General features: G+C 33.7%; 1 protein-coding gene across 1 annotated transcript; it reads right to left on the reverse strand.

Annotated features, from left to right (window-relative positions):
* Positions 1-195: 195 nt before the first annotated feature.
* Positions 196-24,632, reverse strand: UNC45A (Protein unc-45 A; the record flags this gene model as incomplete). The annotated part of the gene is made up of 15 exons (XM_012940494.3): positions 196-738; positions 1,868-2,189; positions 3,460-3,575; positions 4,789-4,975; positions 7,858-8,135; positions 10,057-10,497; positions 12,214-12,348; positions 14,355-14,517; positions 16,387-16,657; positions 18,021-18,188; positions 19,531-19,750; positions 20,774-20,947; positions 20,990-21,255; positions 21,294-21,501; positions 24,552-24,632. Coding segments are annotated over 15 exons (3,378 nt in total), but the record flags the coding sequence as incomplete, so codon positions are not given.
* Positions 24,633-24,977: the final 345 nt, after the last annotated feature.

The following is a 24,977-nucleotide window of genomic DNA, read 5'->3' on the forward strand; positions in this document are numbered from 1 at the left end:
CGCATCCACGATCCCGCACCCCGCGGGATTCGAACCCAGGACCAACTGACTCATGATTTCAATCTGTGAAAATTTCTAAAATCTCCGCAAACCCCTTCTGATAGAAACACAGTAAACGAAAATACTTTATAATTAAGAAAAGTACGCATTTCTAAAATAACTATGTGTAGGTAAATATAAACAGAAAAAAGCATCTATGAGATATAAATTATATTTAAGGCAACATGCGGTGGGCTTTAATTGATAAATTCGGTAAAAATACTAACAAATAAAAGTTTTCATAAAATAAATCAACATGCATGAAAACCAGTAAATAATTTTTTTAAAGTAAAAATTGGAAATGCGTATGTCTGACTTGTTCATTGTTATTTCAACGACTATTTCTTCTCATTAGTTCGGAATTTTCTGCACAAGTCCAAGCTCTCTTAAACGTTCTAAAGCTTTTTTGGAACATTCTCTTGTGCTCTCACGATCTTTTTGTTCTAATTCCCGAATACGTCCATCACTGCACCCGGGATACAAAGGTTTAATATCCGGTAGCACTTGATCCGCCGGATCGATATCTGGCAATAGACTCAATGATAATAGAACTTCAAACATGTTTGATTTGCAAAAGTATTCACCAAGAGATCGTTCACCATGTAGAACAAAGTTTTGCAAGATATGAGCGGCTCGATGTTGTAACGCGCATGAAAAGTGCCCAGCTAGTGTTTGAATAATCTCAAACCATGAGGAGACCTAGTTATTTAAAGAAAAACAATGGACCGAAATAGTTTACAAGAATTAATTTTGTTAAAATTATTACACCTAGTGTTTTGTATTGACTTAATTGTTTTCAATGTTGAAATTGTTTGGACGCATTAATATTTGTCGACAACTTACTCGGATTTATATATGATGAAACTATGGACTATCAATAAAGTGGTGAAATAATTTATAGTCAAATTTTCAAGTTATTCATGATTTCTGAGTCTGAATGCGGTCGATCTAAGACTGTTAGGTGTTTCTGTTATGTAGGCAACTTATTAATCGCATTTACCTTTCTTGATCACTTGTGGTTAAAGCATTTGGCTTTTCGCCACTACATGGCACGTTCGAACCCCGCTTCACCTACTTTAGTTTAGGCAACTGAGTAGTATCATTAGCCCTCATATTTAAGGCATGATTCGCACCTGGTACATAAGTATATTATATACACATTATATATAGAGATGTTTGAACCAACTTCAAATAAAATTATTTGAAAAAATTTGGGCGTTGGGTGAATGGTGACCGTTATTATTAGAAATTTTTACTCTTCAATAAGTGGAAATTTAAAAAAATTGTTTTTATTAACTTTTCGCTATTTTAAGCTAATAACGTTAGCAAAGTAATGGCATATAACAGATTTTCAATAATGATGTATGTATGTTTAATAAATTCTGAAGGAACCTACTGAAATCGCTTCACCTGGAAGACGATCATGATAACATAAAATTATATCCACTCTCCTTCTTATATTACTATTTTTACAGTAAGTAGTTTTGTAGGAGATAGAATGTAACTTGTAATGAAATTTAGGACAAGCGTTTCGTCCTATTTCGGACTCATCAGCTGGATGTACCTGCTACACCCCTGAGTTGCTGTTGACCTCGGGACTGAAATCAAGTACTGTTTGCTTCAAACGCCGTCGCTTTGTCCACTTAACTACTGAGTCCAGTTAGCGATCCATTTATACAATGAGTATAAGTTTTCATTTAATTTAAAATGGTTTAGATTATCCCGTTAATGATACAAAAACATCTTAAAAATTTATCCACAAATAAAACATGGTTAGTTCGCAATTTGTTTTCGTGAATTGGAAACTTTTTCGTTCTGTCAAACTCACATTAGTAATTTTCCGTATAATCCCTGGATCATATGACATACTGGCCAAAGCTCCAGAAGCTGCACGTACAAGAAGTAAATCATCTAATTCTCCACAATATAAAACTAGCAATTTTACACGTTCTGTAGGACATGTAAGATATGATAATTTCTTAGCTAAATCTATATCATCCAAAGGAATAGTACCACCGGAAGATATAACAAAGCCATGAGATCGAGCTAAATTAGCTACACATTCTGTTGCAGCTCTCCTGATCATTGGATGATCTTCAAAAAGACAGTGATCAATTAACGGTAATCCATGTTCTGCCATGATACGATAACTGAGAAATAAACAAGAAACGATAGGAAATCATTGAAAAAGTGAATATCAATTAACTGTACAAAATATTTCCGTTGAAAATGTCTTTCACATTGTGGAAATTAATTAAAAAGACAATTCGGTCCTTTACTTTTGTATTTCAATAACCCTGAAAACAAATTGAATAGTAACAAACAGTATATTCTGTTTCCATATTATACAAAAACAAAGATTTAATTACCGACATAGGAAGTGGTATCGTGAATGTTCACCGCTTAGAAGTCTTATTGTCGTTTAATGCCCTATGATTTTTTAAAATGTATTCCTAATAGATAAATTTAGCCTGAGAATACTTGTAATAACTAATTTGGTAAATCCCATCGAAAAATTATCCAGAATATCACTATGTTTTGCACTCCAAGGCTTACTGTTTGTGTTTTGTATCCAATTAATGGTCGACTGAATTAAGAATACAGCAACCATAATCATTACTTATGCACCAATCCGATAGCTACCAAAAATTTCGAACTATTAACGTATATTAACTTAGTGTTTAATGTGTGAGTTATTAAGGTTAACGTACTTGCTTTTTTTCGAATTTCGATATCTAACCTTCCTTTATTCATATCTTCATGCAAGAATTTGATGTTTTTCGGAGCATAGGATAACACAAAATAACTTAAATTATTATCCGATCCGGTCAGTTAAGCCTGACAATAATTCTATACTATACAGGTGGTTTGTGGAGATTGTTGAATTTCATAGCTAGCACCACGGACCGCTCCTAGTTAATTATGAAATTCAACAATCTCCACAAACCCCATATATAATAATAATCATATGCTCCCAAGTGTCCAATTTAGAGAGGTAATTCCAGGAGTTTTAGTTAGAAGCCGTGTCCAGTGGAGTTCGACTGTGTCAATTGTGAGACAGTTACCCGCCAGTGACATTGAAAGACGGTTCATCAATATCACGAATTGATTGAAGTTAGACGCGTAAGCTATCGGATGCGAACTCAGTAGTCTAAAGATTGAACGCTGACCATAAAACCTAAAAGCTCAGGGTTAGATTGGCAGAGGAGCAATGAGTGCAAACTGCTGAGTTGAATACTATGATGAAACAGCTGTCCAGTGCTTTCTGATTTTCAGTGGTTGTTTAACTAAAATCAGCCTGTGATGGTGATTATAGAAAAGTACCAATATATTCCTGCTTTATTACAAATAGATAACCATGAATAACATCAAGTGTGTGGAAACCAGCTAGCATAATATATTAACAGTCCCATTACTTACCGATGTGTATCTCCCAATGAAGCTAAATTTGTCAAAGCCAATAGACCTTCAAAATTTTGTAATGCATTACAATCTGCATGAATTAAATGAAGCAGTGGGCGAACAAGTTCCAATGACTGGGAACAATATACAAAATGGAACGAAGAAACAACAAACATGAATATCTTTAAGATTACATGTAACTTTTATGCTACTCAAATGAATCGTAGTGAGATACAATATTCAAATATAAAAACATGTGTTATGTGGTCGAATATAGTCAATAGGGAACCCTGCTTAACCTGGGTTTCATGCTAGTTAGTAGTCGTCAGAAAGATGTACCGGCAATCTTGAGAGAATCAATATTCCCCATGCAAGGTTAACAGTGTATCACCCAATTTCAAAGTATGAGAAGTCATCATTGAGAATTCGGAGCTCAAAAACGCGTTTAAGTTTGAGTATGGTTAGGCGTATGTAGATGAGACGTTAAAATTGATATCTGTGGATTTAAACATAATAAGCTTTATCGGATACATATTTTAGTTATGACAATTATTCTTTAAAAATAATCTAATTATCCAGTAGAACGTCTCATTGCTATACTAGGTGAATTATTTTCGGTAAAGACAGTATACCGCTCCTACCTTGTAGATAATTGGATAGAATAATAGTTAATACACTAATTCCAACTAATTAAATTTTAAACTTCAGTCAATTCAATAAACGTGATTTCTAACTTTAGAAAATAAACATGATTAAGTAATATAACCAAAGTTTTAAGAATTCCCATATTGTGCATTAAAACAACATATGTAAGTAAACAAAATTGTTTTCGATTAGATCTTCATCAGGCTTTACTCTAATATACAGTAATATTTATATGCGTGTCCGAAATTATTAAACCAATCACAGCAGTTAGTCTTAGCGATAACAGTCGAATACATTACATAAATAAACATAATAAGCGAAAAGTATAAATTGATAGTGTGATGACAGGTGTACTAGTTGTGATAAGAATAATAAAGGCTTGAATCCATGTTTCATAATGGGAAATAGGTCAATGACTTGAAAAGTATTGATGCTGAAATCGAAACCGCAAGATATACGTAATGAGAAGTGTTCAGATAATTGGACAATGAAGCAATGATTTGCAAAAAGGGGAGTGAGGAGTATTAAACGAACTAAGAGTATGGAAAACGATAAAATCGTTTATCAAGGCTAATTCGGCTGAAGAAGAGAGAAAGGTGTTAGGACTATTTTGTGAATACAAAGACTTGAGGATCTAATTGAAAACAATATTGTTTGATTATATATGTTATTCTAATTAAACAATTAACAATCACTTCATACCTTTTGTCCTGGAAATGTTACACGTGGATCTGCAGTGATAGTTAAACGAGCAAGAGCTTGAGAAGCTAACGTTTTACCTGTATCGGTATTCAAAGCACTCTTTGATAATTTAAGAAGAGCTTTCCCAGAACCACCTTGTACAAGTTTACCACGACATTCAACTAATTCGGAACAGGCTAAATAAATGCTTTAAATGAAAAGATAACAAGTGATTAGTGTCAAAAGAAAGAGACACAGTAAGGTTATTGTTATATTCTTATGGCCTGGTTTATGTATTACGTGACACGACCGCCAATTAGAGACACCGACTTATACAACCAAACTAATGACTTATAAGCCTATACGAACAGCCTAGAGTTTTTACTAGTCCTCCAAAACAGTAGCTTTTTTCCTAATCCAGCCCGTTTAGTCCAGAACGCTAATATCAGCCTCCGCGATACGAATTATATATTTCACACATACGTGGTTTATATATAAACAAACCAGACTGCATCATACCATGAAATAGAAAATAACAATTATACAAGATCAGGTCAAAAAGTGGCTGTGATTGTGAGAGACTAACTAATAAATTAGGAATATCTTAAGAATAGCAAACCGTAAAATAATAGTCAATAGGAATATGAATGTACATATAATATAATTACTTAATAGTTATAAGATAAGAATAATCCACAAATAGATCCTAGCAATTACTGTTCACCTATTCTTTGTCCAGATATAACAGCTAAAGATGAATTTTTTCAAAAATATGCTGGCTTGATAGTTAATATCTGATGGTCAAAATATAGGACGGAAAATTTTCTGACTGGTTTAAGAGATTGGAACAATAATAAAATTGACTTGATTATCAGTTACCTAAACTCTAGATAATGAAAATGAACTGAGACGATTTAACAAACAAAGCGAAGTTACAGAAGCCACTAACTTTTTACTTAATATGTCGGCAAAAACTTTATACTGTTAATTACACGGAGAATGATTGGAAATCCGTTTTACTGATAGATCATTTTGTATGAGAAATTTCACGACTAACTACAAAACATAGGTATCCATGAGTCAATAAATTAGCTTACTTTGTGATTGTTTATAATAGTATGATAAAATTTTATATATTTATGATGTGTTGTGTAAAAACCAGACATGTACATGATGCCTGAATATTGCATAGTGAGATTCATGAATGGATAATCTATTTTGAGTGAGCAAATTATTTACTTTAAACTAATGTCATCTTCTACATATCGTTATTTTGATCAATTAAATCACTGAAAAATATCCATGTGAGTTGTAAGCATTATTATACGGCTTTAGATACGCAAGCTATGAATGAGATTTTTCTGCTCTTCCTTTAAGTAGATGGGTTGGTCAAACATTGAAAACGCGTAGAGTAATTAAACCAGACAACAGACAATAAAACTTTGCTTTAGTATCAACGAAAGATTTAAGGGATATAGATAAAATAATTATGATAAATGCAATAATAATAAGTGATAATAGGCAAAGGATTACTCGGACTTCCCATACGCAAGAATTCTGCGGTCAGTAAGGTAGGAAAAGATGGAGATAAGGGGAAATAATAATATCTATTGAAGTGAAGGTTTAAAAAAAGTACTGGATAATAATATGCTTAAGATCTATGGAAAAATAAAGAATGAATACGAATGCGCCAATACGACCAATTCCAGGGCATGGTGTCCAACGTCTCTAACTATGACTATTTCGCAATTTGCAATAGGGATTTTAAATCGTCGAAAAATACTCAAACAGAGACGGTTGGAAGAAAGTTAGGGACGGCCAAACCAAAAAGTGGCATCAGTCCTTGAAGACACTAATTTCTGGTCTGAGCGATGTTGGTAGATGCAGACTACTTGGTTGGGGTCCGCGTGACTATCGTAACCAATGGTTGGGAGACTCTGAGTGGCATGCCTCAGAATCGATCACAATGGCGTAGGAGTATACACTCTCTGTCTTCTCTTAAACTAAGAGATTAAAATCGCTTAATATCTCTTTCTGCGTACGAAATCTTTCTTCCTGTACTATATCCTTATATGCAATCTTTCTTTTATACGTTACTACCTTTGAAGTGACTACTTCTATTAAATTGGTGTTCATCTTATTGTGCTAATGAGGTATGGCAACCTGTACTGATGTATATATGTGCCTGGTCCTACGTTGTAGCTGACTGACTTCATCAGGATCTTTTAGTCACCCTTCAATCTACGCATTTGTTAACCATCAAAAATGCATCAGCGTAGTTACTGGTTAAGCACACTTAGTACATGTCTCAACTACCAACGTCCATGAATATTTACAACCCAAAAAGTCAAGTCAGTCGTTCTGTCATGCATTTTTGAAGTGAAAACAGATTAATTTTATTACATTTCAGAAGTAAATTTTCCGTAAAAATTCAAACCCTTCAAATATCTTAAAATTGAGGAGCACTGATAGTTGTGGACAACAATCATGTTCAAGTACACAAAATCATGGAAATTTTAAATGTAAAGTGAAGAACAAAAACAAAGTATTTTCAGATGTTAGTTTACTGAGAACTTATCAACAAAATGTTTAGGATAGATTTATCACGAGTTATTATTAGCTGAAAAATTGTTCAAGCATCAAGTAACTTTTGTAAACGCAATCGGAAAGCTATTATCAACGTAAGGTCTGACACAAATGTACATTAGCCCATGTTCCTATAACACATAGGCAGAAAAAAGTTAAATCGAGGAAATAAATTTCAAGAGTCGAAACAGTAGTAATATTAAGGACCAGTGACCGATATTTTTATAGCTGTGATAAGATTATAGTAGTCCTAAATATTATAATGAATAATTCAAATATTACAATATAGGAAAGGAAATAGAGTTATTAAAATGTATGGTAGATATCCTTAAAATTTAAATTCTATACTAGGAATAAACGAAGTTTTGCCTAGAGCAGCCATGAGTCTAAACTATAGAGGATCATTTCAATATAATGAAACACGAGATTTTATATATATATGTATATGTACAGCTGTCTTAAAAAAGAGGAAACATCCAACATTTCATGAACTAACTAACTTACCGAGAAATTAGTTCGAACAAACCCTGATTTGTTCCGACCAAAGCAGTAGCTACACGCATTGTCAACTGATATAATGAAGAAGCTAAACCCATATTGATTAATTTTTGACGACGTTCTTGAATATATGCATCTGAATCGTATGGATGATCTTCTGGAATATGTTGTTTAGAAAATTTCGCTAATTCAAGGATTTCCGGTTCAATTTGTTGACGTTCAAAACTATTCGTTAAATGAGCTAAAACACTGCATAAAGCAAATGATGAGTCTTTTTGACAACGCTAAAAATGGTTTTAAACAGAATTTAAAAGAGCAGTGTGAATAGAAAGTTTACATAGGATCAAATGATGATGCTGTCAAAAAACTAGTCATCGTTTCTCTAAAATTATCTAACTGGATTTCAGAAATCTTAGTTTTTGAAATTTGAGTTTATTGGAAAATATCCCCGCCCCAAAGACTTTATATATTGTTTTCCAGTTATCTTTGAAAATTGAATCAGCTACAGATTAAACAACATTCTTCAACCGTCGTTATGTATACTTATATTATAACAAAATGATTTATTGATTGATTAAGTTGTTTGTGCAGTTTTGTTCTAACTCAAGATAGCTTTTATTGTGAACTGAAGACCAGATAGTATTAAAAATATATTTGTTTGTAGTCTGGGATTTCTCAGCAGTCCGTATCCACTGTCATACACGAAAAATAATTCAGAATATCTAAATTTTACAGGGCGATTGACTATATTCATCCACTGAGTTGTAATGTTATGACTGAAATCTTTGTCAAAAAATAGGATACATTTTCAAGGATTAATAAAATATAAACAAACCGATTGTTGAACAGTGGGTGAGCAATATACATCTCGATTTTTAAGCAGGAAACCGTGCCTAGTATCATCAATAATCGTAGATGTTTTAAACAACGTTGATCGATAGTTACAGTGAATTTAGAATGAATGAATTGAGCAACTGAGATCATCGTATTCCAATTTGATAGGATGAAGAGTACCGTGCTTATTACGAGAGCTGAACTTTTTTCCAGATTCAATAATCATAATCTGGAACAATCAGACATATCAGTTCAAGGCCAAGCGACAAATGTTGGCAAGTGAATGCTATTGACCAAGGCTCAACTTAATTTCCTGAGGGGAATAGACAAATACCAATGGCGAAAAACTGATTCAAGTTTTTGAGAGGTACATCTATATTGATGAATGAGTTTGTATTTATACGCAGATTTGGGTTAGCCAATAATAATTTCTTACTCACTCTTAGTTTTCTCACTCAAGTAGCTGGTCGAGCTTGCGCATAGGAAGCGTAAACTCCGGTCGTAGAATTGAACGACCGCCTAACACAAAAAGTACCCCGTAATTTTGTAGGTGCAGAAAGTTTCTTTAACTACGCATTATGCATCCAACAAAGGGAATAAATTGTCAAGTTATGTTGCACGATCTATTAATTTATAAAAAAACTTGGGGATATCAGTATTATATTTGAACGTCGTTTTGCAAACAACACTTACTGAACAGAGTAAAATATCAATGAACTCAAAATCGTCACGAAAACTATACATGAAGTCACAAATCTGGTTTTCCTTTTATTACAGAACTAAACTGAGTTATTTCTGTACCCGTGAGTTTTGAATCTAACCTTGTTCATGAATGGTCAATTAGAGGTTAAGACAACAAACAATTACTTTTATCAAGTGTAATGTTTTCTTCACAGTCCCAATCACTAATTTTCACATGACTACAAAAGAGTCCAGTTATCTACGAATGAGAATCTAACAAGATTATCTGATATGATGGATCAAGAATTAAACCTAGTAGTTAGGCATTAATCCCATTGGAGAGTTAGTAACCTATAATTAGTTGTTTTATCTTCCAATCGCTTATTTATTGAATGATATCTAATCATATTTATTTTTGTGTTTATTATTTTCATTTAATCGAGTTATTTTGTTGGAAGATATATTATCTTCATCTGGCTAATGGTATTGTCTTATAATATCAGTTCATTCAAGAATTTCAGTTAATAATTCTGTCCCATCACTAAGCCAATTTGCATTGGCAAATCCTAGTGGAACATCGTTATCATCATATGACAAACGAAAACCATGTATATTGAATCCATTTATAGTGAAAAAAACGCAATGAAAACTACAAAAATCTTCAAAATAACAGGTGAAAATATAACATACTTCAGCAAAACGTAATAAAGCTGACACTAAATGACCATCGTTAATTATTTCCTCTTTAACATCTGCATTCATTGTTATATAAGCCATACCTTCAACAGCCCAATGAGCAGAATCTAAATCATCGAAATGAATAGTACTAACAGTAGAACCATTTACAGGTTTGTTATCCTTTTTTTTCTCCACTGGTTGACTAACTGATACGTCTTCAATTCGAATTTCATCATCATCATCGTCATCATTCTCATCTACAACAACTTCTCCTTCAGAATTAAAATGAACATCGGCTGATTTATTTGCAGAAATATCATCTACATCAGGATCAGGTTGTCGTTTACCCAATAATAGCCGACGGCATGCTTTGAGAAGAAGTAGATTAGAGCCTTCTGTAAGACTTTTCACACTAGCATCTGTACCACCAGCGGCACCAAGTTTACATAAAGCCTAAAATAATAATATGTAACCAGTATTAAAATCTGAAGTCCTGACTACGGTATTACTTTGGCCATGCTTCAATAAGAATATGTCAATTTGTCTATTTGTCTACTGTTCAGTTTATCTAAGTAATCAACGCTGGCAGATGAATCTAGCTACTATAAGTTTTTGTTGTGAATTCTACACATATTGTAGTATTTTTACTACTCTGTTTTTGTTATTGGAATCACTAGTTTAAATATTGTTGGACCACAATTGTTGTTCCGATTTAAGAAAAGTTGAGTGAAGTATTTTAGTCACGAAATACTTAACAGTAGAGAACCAGTTAACTAAAAAGAAATCATAGATTTCTCAATAAGAACACATCAACACGGATTGTGACTACGATTTTTTGAATAAGAGACTGTAAAAATGCAGTTCATCTAGATAAGCAATTAAATAGTTGGACATGAGGTAAATAAGAAAATTTGAAAAATATCCCATATTTTCACGTTACATATTTATCAGTGTATGGAAATTAGATCCATCAAAAGTGAAAACCAACTGGTAAACAAAGAAGATTGGTTTAACAAAGACTTTTACTTCCAAGTGAAATTATTCTTATGGCTGTATAATAATTAACTCAATTATTGAACAACTTATCGATACAGATCATTTGATCAAAACAATCACATTCACCTAAGTCAAGGTGAAAAGAAAGCTATGCGAACTAGTGAGATTTTGTCTTTGCTTCATTCACGAAGCTTTTACCAGAATTATACATACAAAAAAACCACCATAGTCGTAACCCTCAGTTTCCCACAGACAACCTTTCTTCCCGTTTCTCATATATTCTTTTGACCTTGCCTCTATTCCCTCCCAACTGACTGATTTGTTTTTCTATGCCTTTTTGAATCTATTTCACATAAATTTCAAAATTTGACTTGTTTCATTACCCAATCTATTCTAACGGTTGATAATATTTTATGACATTCTTGATAAATATTCAACCTCTTAAGAAGTACACTTTTCATCCTTTTATAGCTAATTACGTCGTACTATCCTATTAGTTTTTTTCACTATATTATTGCTATTATCAACAAACATATTTAATTATCAAAATGTAAAAGCAATATACATTCGCAATTGTACAGCTATGAGAATGAATTCGCAGAAAAGAGTACATTCTTGAATTAGTTTATTCTTGTTATTTCAATGGGTGTTTTTGATTTGTTTAAGAATCATCAAAAACTTGCAACAAATAACCTATAAATTAAACTACTTTACACAAATTTTTAAAAAAAAACTATAATAGTAAACTCATTAATAACTTCAAGATGTTTTGGAATTTCTAGAGAGATGGCGTGATTGTTGAAGTTCAAGTATGTAAAAAGTGGTACAGTTTATTACTAACGGCATTGTATGATCGTTAGACTGTTTCGTGAATTGACCGAAGTGGGGATTGTACCACTGAACCCTAAGCCGATAGTTTTAGTGATGAAGGGTTCACCATGAGATCTGAAGCTCATGGGTTCGATTCCCGGTGAGGTCGTAGGCGTTCAGCGCCAGTCTCACACCAGAACGGAATAGTTTTCTAGTGCTCTCTGGTTTTTAATGGCACCCCAATTGATGATCAACCTGTGATGAATACAAGTTAAAAAATAAACTAATCTCCACAAAACACCTTCAACGAAAGAACCTATTTGTAAAAATAAAATGTTAAAATTGTTTGTAAAAATAACTTACAACAAGTGCTCGAATTCTAGTACCATCATTTTCACTTTTATACAATGATTGTAATAAAGGAACAGCTTTAGAAATTATACTTAAACATTGTTGTTTCTTATGTGTGGCAATTACAATTGTATCTAATGCAACTGTCTAAAACGTAATGCATAAATACATAAAAACTCGTTACGAAAAGATTAAATAGAGGAAACAAGCATGAAAAAAGGTGATAATTCAATGAGAGAGATACGAGCATGATTACAAATTGGATGAAAAGGTGATAGCATCCTTTATATTTATTTAGTACAAATATCGTATTTAAAAAATGTAGTTTGACGTATCCTTCGGCTTAAAATCTACATTTAATAGTAATTAAAATTATTTATGTATAGATTAACAAGAAGGGACATAAATTTTCATTTACACATGTGAGTACGATCATGAATTTACCCTGTTGAGTACCCAGTTGAATAGACTAAATTAGTTAGATAAGCATATGTCAAACACAATTCATCATTTAGTCTAAGGTTTAGATAGACAAAAACATTAGACTGAATATTTGAGGGAAATCAAACGATAATATCTTCCACTAACTAAAAGCAATATGATCTCAGTCAGAAGACATAAACTTATAAGTCTATAGGAAAATAGACTAGTTATGAATTTGATCTGAATGCTAGTAACAAACTTAGGACTAAACTGCTTCAATAAAGCTTCAAAAGTTTGGATCATCAGATCTAGATTAAGTAAAACTATCAAGCTACTATTTGGTTGATGTAAGCTTTTATCCACCATGTTAATCCGAGCGAAGATTAATTCACGAGTAACTTCTGAGACATTAATTGACCAATATTATCTATATATTCTTATAGTATAACTATTCAACAATTAGATTATGTATATTTATATTCCTCTTATTATAAGCTTTATTTTGACCTATCATTTATTATTGTACGACTTACGGTTCTTAAGCTATGTTCAGTTTATTAACTACTGCCTCCCACGTTCACAGCCACATTTGGCCAAATATTGTACAAATGTTATTTTCTATTTTATGATACGTTGTGGTCTGTCTGGTTGATAGATAAACCGAGTATGTTTGAAATAAATGATTCATATTGCAGAAGCTGGTATTGTTGTTCTGAGCTCAAGTGAACGGGCTAGGCGGACATAGTACCAATAAGGACGCTAGGCTGCTCATACTGGACGAACATCACTGGTTCTGTCACAGTGCTAAGATTGTTAAGTCGTATTTTGATTGGTGGATAAATCACATGATAAAAAGCCGGACATAAGGTCATAACACGCCAAGTCATAGTAAACTGGTCATTTTACTTTAGTCTGTTCTGAGTACTGATTGCTGACACTGGGGCTTTATCATCTCGAATGTTCGTGAAGTAAGCTAACTATGACTTACTGTGTAATCACTTATTTACATACATTAAAATAAGTAGATTCCGAGAAGCCAAGATACTGCTTCGATCTCGGCTGCGCCATTCCAATGAATCTAACACAATATGGCAAAACTAGCAACGACAATGAATAATCGGTAAATGCAAGGGGGAATTAATATGGTTTATATAGTTGAACATAGTTTATTCTTCTTTTAAACCGGATAAAGAGAATTATTCAGTCGCTTCCCAATAGTAATTCCAGGTTGATTAACAGCGCATATAAATGATTTTATATTCACCAAATAACCATATTTCAAAGTCACAGGTCAGAGTGTCATTGTCAAACATTTTCGAAACTCAACGAAACACAAAATGCTAATTCGGAGCAACCGTACTCGGTATTCTTGATTTTTAGTACAGTCTGTATTCATTAATATTGTATCAATGCACATGGGTCACACAAACAAACTACGAAATGATCAAACAAACTGTCACTTTAATAACTGTCAGTAGCAATGAATTATAACCTATTGAAATCCTTTACCTTGGACCTTAAGTTTTAAAATTGTCTTACACTTTTCTGTTCAGTGCATTCATTCTCTCTCGTTTGTGTTGAACTTTTTTCTACCATCACTGATATTATGAGTACTCATACTCATACTTATACTCTCTTACATTTCTATTGACAATGCAGCAACTCGAACTGATGAATCTGTGTGCTAGGATTAAGTTGCTTATGTTAATGACCACAATGAAACAACTTACCTGATAAAGTTTATTCTCACATTGTGTAAGAAGTAATAGACCATCAAAAACCCCTTCTTGAGAAATTATTCCTGATCCAACTTCATAAGGTCCGAGGAATAATGTACCAATAACTGAAGCAGCTTCAACCTTACTTTCTATATAGTTATCAGCGAATAATTCACTAGAATAGAAACATTTTTCTCAACAAAATTACAGACATCAGTAAAAATACAAGCAATCGAACCACAGCTAATATGAATTAAAAGTTTCGCAAATAAGACATCAGTTAATTAGTTGATAAATGATTTGGCAATGAGTGGCTATTAATATCATGTTTGTTTAATCTTTAAGTGCTAACCAAATTCTATAAATCAGGCTGTAATATGGCAGTCTGAATGACTCGATATCATACCCACTAGCAACAGCAAGCTAAAAAATATGACATTGATCATTATTCAGTGGTCAATCAGTTGTTGATTTTTAAGTCTTACAGGAGGTCACTGAGGTTCTAATAGCTTCGTGACAGTGTCTGATACTGTAAAGCTAAGCGATGGGTTTCAGATCCCACAAGAAGTACAACTTCCTATCAGATTGCAGGTACGTCCTACAAGTAAATGTCAACTATCATGAAACTTAAGCCCAAGAGTTTTCTATCGACTACCTTCAACTGCTTAACATCAATTAATATAACTCGATTTACTATGTGTGTTTATCTATTCGGCTTTTAAAAGTACACTTTATGCGTAAACGTTACTGATATTACTATTAGGCTGTTTAAACCGAAGTTTGATAGGACTCGAACCCGGGACTTACTATCTACTGGAAGCCGAGTCTTTCAACTATTAAAGCACCGCTCAATAAAATTAGACAATACTGTACTAAACAGATCATTTATTTTTCTCATTATTTGTACAGTGTATTTACTCAATTCATGAGAGAAATAATTAAGATCCCATCTTTAAAAATTTAGTATAAAAACAATAAAATTAAAGCTCAAACTAAAGATGAATTAGGGTTGTTAGTTAGTATTTTTAAAAATACACGAAGGGATGTGAATAGATAATAAAGACAATTTTTATTCAAAACATTTAAGAAAAGACCGATATCTAATTTTCTTAACAAGTCAACCTTCATATTGAAGCTTCGATATCACAGGGAACTAACAAGTGATGTTCGAATGAACGTAGAGCTTTCACAATGGTTGGTAATGTTTCACAACTTACACAAAACCTCAAGTACACCAAATACTTAACACTAATGGAAATCAAAACGAGAAAAACAATATACTGTGAATGCTTTAATTTAAAATCATGACCAAAAATTATTGTGATCATGATCTTGATATTTTACTTTCCATTTAGTTTCTTAATACTGAATAATTGACCAAAGTCTTAAGTGTCACATCGTTCTGTACACATTCACAGCATCACATATTAACTATACATTCAGTAGTTCTTGTATTTCTACTATGTTTTCAAGCGCCCATCTAAACAAATTATACAAGGTAAACTTATTTCATTTTGTAAGCTTTATTTTCTACTTTCTTGCTTAAAATCATCCATTTAATGAAATTTTCACTCGCATTCGCGCAATACCGAAATTCCTGGGTTCGAGTTGGACATGCGGAGTCATGGATGCACACGGCTGAGGAGTTCCATACTACAATGAAACGGCCGTCCAGTGTTTCCAAGTTTTTAATGGTTGTCTAACATTGATCGGTTTATAATTTCAATGAAAAAAATAAAATGATTAAAGTTATAAATCCAGACCATTAAATATCAAGTTAATATTTCGAAGGCAACGCACTGGTTGCCAGAGAAGAAAATTATGCATTCAACCTCTGTTGACGTTGCGAGTCCTGATAGTTTTATACTAGGAAGAAACAATTATCTGATGAGCGCTAGCTTCCAATGATTTCGCATTTGGCGATATTAATTGATGATAAGACCATATATCAACTCAAACAAACTTCTCATCTAGATAAAAATGTTAGATATATAACTAATTCATAGAAATAATGAATAAAAGAGAATACGATAGTTTTACTTACATGATAAAATCTTTGCATATTTTGGTGTATTCATCTCGACTTTTGTCTGAAGTTAAATCATCCCATATTTTAGCTAATAAACAAGCTACAGTCATACGTGTATCACTTGTAGTAGCTAAACGAATTCCATCTGGTGAATTTTGACATGATATTTCATGTTTATTAGAAATTAGTTCTTTATTGGTATGTTTATTAATACGAGATGAACGCCAATTTTTTAATGAGGTTATTCCACTTGCACAAGCTATCTCTAGTAAAGAATCGATAACACCTTGAGACAAAAAAATGAAGAGAAAAATTCCATAAACACAAATGCGTAAAATTACTTAGTGAACTATTCAAAGGTATAAAGAATCATGGATGAGTGATATCATTAAATGATTTGTTAAAAAGGGAAATCCTTTATTCAAGATTTGCCTTTTCAGAAAGAAAAGTGATATGAAACTAATATATAGGTTAAACTTGACATCTGTGAAGTTTAAACATTGGCAAAGAGGTTTACACAAGGCTGCGAAAAGCTTAACTGTTGATTTATGCTGTGTAAAACACAGTAGTATTGCTAATCTTAAAGTTCAATTTCAAAATTATGTTTTATATGCGTTTATCTAGGCAAATTATAGCAAATACATGCAATCTAACTAATATTGGTGTCTTGTTAAGAGATAAAGTATGGCTAAATAAATCAGATTCTTATCAAGTCATTCATACGCATACAGTAAAATAGACTTCATTAAACGAGCTGGTAATTAAGAAACGTAAGTGGATCACGAGGCCCTGAATGGTGGTCCCATAAATTATACTACTTTATATGACTTCAGATTTGTTCTAGAATCAAACCAACTAGTTAAATTCTGAGGTTTTGCCTTTGATCAGAAAGATTATAAGGAATAGTGACGTTGTCTTCCTACGTGTTACCTGTGTCGTTTCATTTTTTTCATTCTCTGAAGTGACATTACACTGTCTTATGTAACATCTCTTCATGCACAATGTTTGTGCTGAATGAATCGTTAAAATAAACCAATAGTAAATAGCACCAACATTTATTGGCGAAGTCAGTCATTTGACGATAGGACACGTGTCCGTGAATTTGTAGCACACTTGAGTCTCAATGTTTACGATGTGTGTAATATCTATCACTTTTCTGTTCCTTTAGTAAGTGATTGCTGCATATAAAAGCACAATTTCCACTGGGGATTTCATTTCAAACTCTATCTTTCACTTTATTTGCTTCTTTCATTCGATAATTTCGGATGCGCTACAGTAGCATGTTCACAAAAGATATATACAGATAGTAATAGATGATCGAAATTAAGTCCCTATGGAAAATTGTACATCAGCACTGACACAGTAAATAAACGGAAAAATGATTGAAAGCACTTGATAGAGCACCTTTATTAAATGTCGTAAAAGGACAGTTATCCTCACATGTTATTTGCTTATTAGGATACTACTTTTCAGCAATGACCTTTCTGTACTAAAACAATAAGCTAAATGTTTTTGACAAAGATATACTGCCTAGTCAGAAGAAACCATATTTTAACTAACAAATATTGTTGTTTAACCAGTCATATAAGGTCAATTTAAGGTGAGATATTACGGAAAACTGCCAAAAGAAAATATCCAGAAGTACATACCTTCTATTTTAAAAATTTTCTGTGACCATCCAATACCTTTATCAGATGGTACATATCTAACCAATATTTCCAAAATATAGTCTCGAGTTTTGGGGCATAACCGATAGCTATTTACAGACCGAAGAAGACTTGTTAAGATTTCCTCCACTGGCTTTTCAACTGTAGAGTCTGTAAAATGTAAATATATTGTTAAACTGAAAGTGTGAATGGTTCCAAGTTGTCATTTATATATACTGTCTGGATTATTAGGAAGGAAGACCAAATATATTACCACTGAGCCAAAGATCATTAAGACTTCTTGAAGCATAGACGTAGGTGACTACTTTCAGTTGCAAATTTACGTTAAAAGAACTGAATATATAACAAAAAACAACACTTTTAATCAAAATTCAATCATCTCAGTTACGTAACATTTCCCACTTTCTTGATCTATATCAGGATATGAAGCACTTTTCAAGAATCCTTATTACTCTAATGAGTTAAAACAACCAATTTATCTATTAATGATTTAAGAAAACATTCATTGTACGTATAGGGTTGTGGAGAGTATTGAATTTCATTGAAATCATGGGCGATCACAGTAAGACTAGCATTGAAAACGGGCCGTGTCGTCCTAGTGTGGGGCTTCTCAACAGTGCGCATTTAAGCCCCCCCTGCATATGAGGAGATTACACCCGCGACCTTCGGTCTCACGCGCGAGCACTTAACCTTTAAATCACTGAGTTGGCGTCCAACAGTGTTAATGTCTAACTCCAATCAACCCACGATATTGCGCAACCATCCTCCATTGTCTTCGGTGGGTAGCTGCCTCACAACCGACATGGTTTAGCTCCACTGGTCACGGTTTCTCGATTGAACTCTGGAAATTTCCTCTTGAAACTAGTCGTTAGTGAGTACGTGATAATAGTGGTTCAAGTTAGACCAGCTCAGTGTTTCAATGAAAAAACAGCTATTATTATAACCAAATCTAGGCCAACGACATGCTCTTATCTCTTAGCTTATATTTAAAAGAGAAATAGGTATTCCGAAATCCGCAACTGACAGCAAAACACATTAACCGTGTGTCTCATTTAAAACCAACCAATAAGAACTGCCGAATGTCAGCAGAACATTTATTGATTTTTATCACCAAAATATGCCTACATAATTAAGATTTTTTTCTTCACTTAGTAAGTAAAGACAAGTTTCAATACTAGATTTTGAGATACATTTATCATGTGGCGATAAGAGATACTACTTGATTACCCTGAGAAAAGTACATAGAGAAAAATATGAATCTGAGGTCTGGAAGTTAGGACCAGAATAGTCGAAACATCGATTAACAAAGGTAGAATTAGGTAGTATACATGAATAGTTTAATGAATGATTATTAATGAATCGCTGAAACTTTACATTCATTAAACTATCTTATTTATAATATAGAGTAACGTCCATCTTTCTGTTCAAATCACATAAATATAAAGCGAGTAAGCATTACTCCTGTATCTTATTAATTACTAGACTAACTTACCAATCTTGTATTTCGGGTAAGAACATGGTGCGACTTTTTTACTTTCAGTCTCCTCACGAACGCTTGCAGCTTCTTTAGCACAATGATAAGCTTTCAACTGAGTAAGTGATTCCAATATAGCATTTAAAAATCGACATCGTTCCAGCGAATGGTCAGGATTACGTGAAAATATCCCGTTTACAAAATACTGTGGTGTAAGTTCATGTAAAACAGTAAGACCCTAAAGTAGAAAATGTTTAAAATCCAAAATAATACCATAATCCATACAGTATACATATATATTTTCTAAGGTGTATTTAATTCTGCCCGCAGCCTTTCTGGGGTCAAAACCGGTCCCAAACCTGGATAAAGGAGGGTTGTAGATGGGGTTAGCGACCACTTAGTAGAGACAGAACCTTGCCAAAAGAATGCTTTTATTTTATTTTATTTGAACACGTAAACATTGTTACAAGCGAGCACCAAATATATATACGTCACACAATAACAATGAAGCCAGTAGCAGTTATCATTTGTATGCGTGAGGGCTGGGATACTGCCCGGGTGCCCTAACCGAGGTATGTGGTTGTATTAGGAGGCCACACCCGGAGCCTTTAACCTGAAAGTCTAATCCACAAGATAGTGCATCAACTTTAGGAGATGCAGTCCCATGGTAACCGGTAACCAACAATAGATTCATACGCCCTTTGTTCCTTTATGATCCTGGAGCCCATGTGTACCATTGGTTTGGAATCAGGGTTTTCCAACTCCTCTAGATGGATCCTCCATATCCATCAAACCGGTTAGAGAGCCGAACATTCGCCTTTCGTCTTCTCAACTTCGTAAACAGCACCCCCCACTGCGAGAAGGCAGTCAGTAGGACTTCTCCGACAGTGGCTGCATACGCGTGGTCATTTAAGAGCATTTTGAGAGGGAAAGCTTACTATAGATGCATTTGAGTTTGACTGCTTTTTCTAGACTACTAAGTGGATGACTCAAATGTAATTTTTGTTTGCTGTTTATCGGCTCTTGTATTTGATAATCAATAATAAAAATCATGTTTCATAAAACTAGTTACACAGATCTTCCACTTGAAATCTTTTGAAACACTTTTTAGTGGATTATAAAGAACATTACATTATGCGACTAAACATATTGGCAACCAAACGATGATAAGTACACAATAAACCTAGTGAGCATTCAATAATACCTAAATTTACAGATAATTACTTATAACCATTGACGTTAAAGTATATGATAGACTCACCCGATCTCGCTCATTTTCCACAAGCTGAGCCAACAAACGATGACAAGCAATGGTCAACTTATGATTAAAGTTCCGGCAAACGGAATAAATCTTCGACAAACTGGGATTTGTCCAGATCAGTGAACTTGCAACTTTAGGGTTTTCTTTTATCAAGATAGATAAATTAACTATAGCCTTTAATGGTTAATGATACGATCGGAAGGAATTTTAATATACCTGTTCTATTTGATCGGCAGAGCTGGAGTTGTCATTTACGATGTCGAACATCTTGTTTAGTTTCCCTGTAAGGCTTTCAGATTCTGCGACGTACGAAGCAACTGAAGTTTCCAGTTTGTGAGTCAGATTCTGAGCTGCTTTATTCTTAGGGTCAACCAGAATAAGCCTTCTTCCAGTTTCTAAAGCTTCTTTTAACATTCCTTTACCTTCATATGCTTGTGCACAACGATAGAGCGCCTTTGGATCACCAGGAGAGATACTGAGAGCTAAATGTAATTAGCTAACTATTTGAAAGAAAACAAACCTTCCAGGGCAGCCGTCAGGGCGTCACCAAAGTTTCTCAGGTTTAAAAAACACTGGGCTTTGTTGCGTTGTAACACCAATTTCATACTCTTATCAACCCCATATAAACCAAGGCATTCGTCATATAAGCCAATAGCTTCTCGGTATAGCCCTTTTTTAAAAAGCTCATTAGCTTCAGTTTTTAATTCGATTGGATTTTTCATGTCAGCCTTTGGTATGGAATGATAACGAGAAAATGAAATGAAAATTAATAAAACGTGAACAAGACACGAACCGAAAGTTCAAAATGTACGTAACTGTCAGAGACAATGAAAGTTCAAAATATGGAAGCACTTATCCCCATTGTTTTAACTATCCCAATGTCCATCGTCTGTCTTATCAACTAAGCTAGATATTAGATACAAGATTGATAAGGGACTTAGAATGGTTGCTATTTAGCCGATAAGAGCATATATATCGAAGGAATAACGAAAAATGACGCATGTTAATTTCGATCATAAGTCCATCCACCAGACGTTAAAAGCCTACAGTTGTCTTTCATGCACCTAGCTTTAAATTTAAACAGTAACTTAGTTAATGAAATAAGTCTGTTAGTCTATAGGTTAACACTATGAAACGTCTACATAATGGAGACGTACGCTGGTGTTCTTAGAGTGTAAAATCCGTGTGTCACATCTAAAAATAAACAAGTGGAAAGATATGGAAACACTTGAGTAAACCTTATATGGGTGGGCCAGTAGCATTGAACTAGTAATCTGTGGCGCATAATAGAAAGAGGATACGAGCGTAAAGTTATTTAGTGCTTGTGATTACCTGCAATACAACTGTACAAAAGAAGCTCAAGAGGGCTTACGTATGAACGAGCCTGTGAAATATCATTTTTCGAAATATGTCTGGAATATGAAGAATACTGTGTTTACCATAGACAGATTTTGTGCTAAGTTCATGGACTGATTTCTTGAAAACAATCGCAAGCTCCCAATTTTGGGACAAAATTGATCAGATTTAAGTAAATTTTTGGATAGTCCCATTGAAAATTTTCGGTAAATTTTTGGAAAATGCAACAGCAACACAATGATGCTAAATTGTACACTTATAACCTAACTTTATCAAAAAAGCATACAAAAATAATTTGAAGCCAACTACTATAAATAGGATATTTAGTCAAGCAAGAAACGATGACAATTAAAATGTCCAATAACCATTCCTAATACTTAAGATGTATATCATATAATATTTCGGTCCCAGCCTATCTAATTACAGACTGGAACACGTAAAATGTTCGAAAGGTAATTTCCATATTCGGAAGCGATTATATATCTCCCTTGGTTCATTCCATGACTTTATTGTTGACATAGGCAATATAAAGTCCATTATTTCATTCAAGAACTTAAAATCTTTGGATTTTAACGTTGTAGTACGATCCACTGAAGTTTCTGTACTGGGGATTACTGGACACAATCTGCCCAAACGAGGATGCTGTGAATTGATATTACGAGATGATAATTTTTCATACATGTTTTGTGAGTTTTTAGTTAGTGAAACAGGATAATCAATAATGGGTTTGAAAAATTTGAAAAGGCTTAGAGTTGTTTTCCTTAGTTTCTAGGGAAGATTTTAATGCTCTACCTAAAGATTTGATAGCTGCGTGTGCTAACTGCAGTGGAGCAATGAGAATTCAGCCCATAAAAATTAAAACACAGGGTGTTCTAGTTTTTTCTTAAAAGACGAATAATTTCTTACGGTCTTCGGGAAGCAGTACACAAAACATTGAACAATCTGTGTGCGAAAAGTATAATTGAATCGATCCAGCCTTTAGTATGGGGTACTCCTATTGTTACGCCATTGAAGCCTGAGGGTAAGACCCCTAGAATATGTGGCGACTATAGATTAACATTGGACTCTCGTTTGTTGTTTGAACGACAGTGGAAGCTGAAGATATTATTAATCAACTTCATGGTTCTAAGATACTCTCGAAAGTTGACTTCAAATTTCCTTAGATCAATCTTCATCTATTTTGACAATTAATACTCCTTTTGGTCTATTCAAACACAACTTTTATTTGGTTTAAGTTGCTCTCCAGCCATATTTCAGGAAGTGATGAATAATGTAGTCAGCGATCTTGAAGTTTATCAAGATGACCTTATTATCCATGGTTCTGATAAAGTAGCTCATGATCAGATACTTGTTTTATAGAGTCGTTTAATTGGGAAGAATATCACGAAGAATCCAAGTAAGTGTCCATTTTGTGTATTTAGTCTTTAATGTCTTGGATAACTGGTTGACGATAACGGTTTTAAACCAGATATGAAGCGATGCTTTGTATACAAACTCAATGCTGTAAAAAACAAGTTGAAATTCTAACCTGAAACGCAGATTTCCTGTCTGTTTTTAAAAGCGGGATGAGTTATTCACTACTCCTGATGGTATTTTGTGTTTAAATTATTGTGCGGTTATTCCTCCTACATTAAGTGAATCTGTCATTGAAGATCCTCATAGTGAACATATAGGAAAGGCTCATATGTTGGTGGCTGGAGATAAATCCAGATGTCATACAGAAAGCAATCGTGGAAGATGTCGTAAGTCAAAAAATCACCCATGACCAGTATCGTATAAGGCCTGGCAGAGAATTCATGCAGACTATAGTGGTCCTTTTCTCGGCAAATGCTGTGAACTTGTTGCCGTTGGTTCTTTTTCTGAGTGGCCTGAAGCTTTTTCCCAACTTCACCATATTGACTTAACAATTCAAACATTGAGAAACGTTTTTAGTCGGGAAGGGGTTCTTATGGTACTGGTGACTGATAATGGCCCTCATTTTGTTGCAGTCACTACCTGGTCGGATGGTATAGCGTGCAGACATCTGTTCATTGCTCATAGGCTCAATGCTAATACTAAAGAGAACATTTTAGATCATACGAGTCCATATACAATACACAGTTGGACAGATAATATCTGTCCAACTGTGTATTGGATCAGCATGTGACGAACCTAAGGAGAAGTACAATAAACTACAGAGATTTGTATTCTTACTAAGGCTATGGTAGTCGTGGTATTTGTGAAAACTAATGAATATTTTGTACTTTATTTTTCCCCTCATTATGAATTCCAAATACAATACGTTCATCTATTTCTACCTGTCTCAAATAGCACTATTACGGGGATTCTTAGCTAGCACATCAATTCTATTACTTCTAACTATCATGATTCGACAACTGATAAAAGTAAATAAAAGGATAGTTAGAAGGTCTAAACTCCAGACCTCAAAGAAGCAACCAAACGACAAACAAATGTCAAAGTTAATCAAATTGCTGCCACTTTCAAGGTTGTACAGGCCTTCCAATATCCAACATCTAATATCCTTGTCACGAGCTTAATTTCTTTAGCTCTTGTTTTTTGCTGTTGTGTCACGGCTTCAGGCTTTTATTAATGCTCAAAGTATGGTAGTTCTCAAGTGGCTAATAAAGGAGAAATAAAGGTGAACAAGGGAGGACAAAAGGTATATTACTTTGGGAAATAAAGAGTAAATGATGAAGAAAAGAGCCAGAATGACTTCCTTTTCGTCTTTCATGAAGAAACAATGAGGATTTTTCCATTATTGTCGCTCTCTGTTGGGAACGTCGCTGAGATGTCTACTTTTCGCCTAAATGAACACCAAATAGTCTACTACTCGTCTGAACACTAGCCT

Source organism: Schistosoma haematobium, chromosome ZW (assembly GCF_000699445.3).
Source record: "Schistosoma haematobium chromosome ZW, whole genome shotgun sequence".
Classification (NCBI taxonomy): Eukaryota; Metazoa; Platyhelminthes; class Trematoda; order Strigeidida; family Schistosomatidae; genus Schistosoma; species Schistosoma haematobium.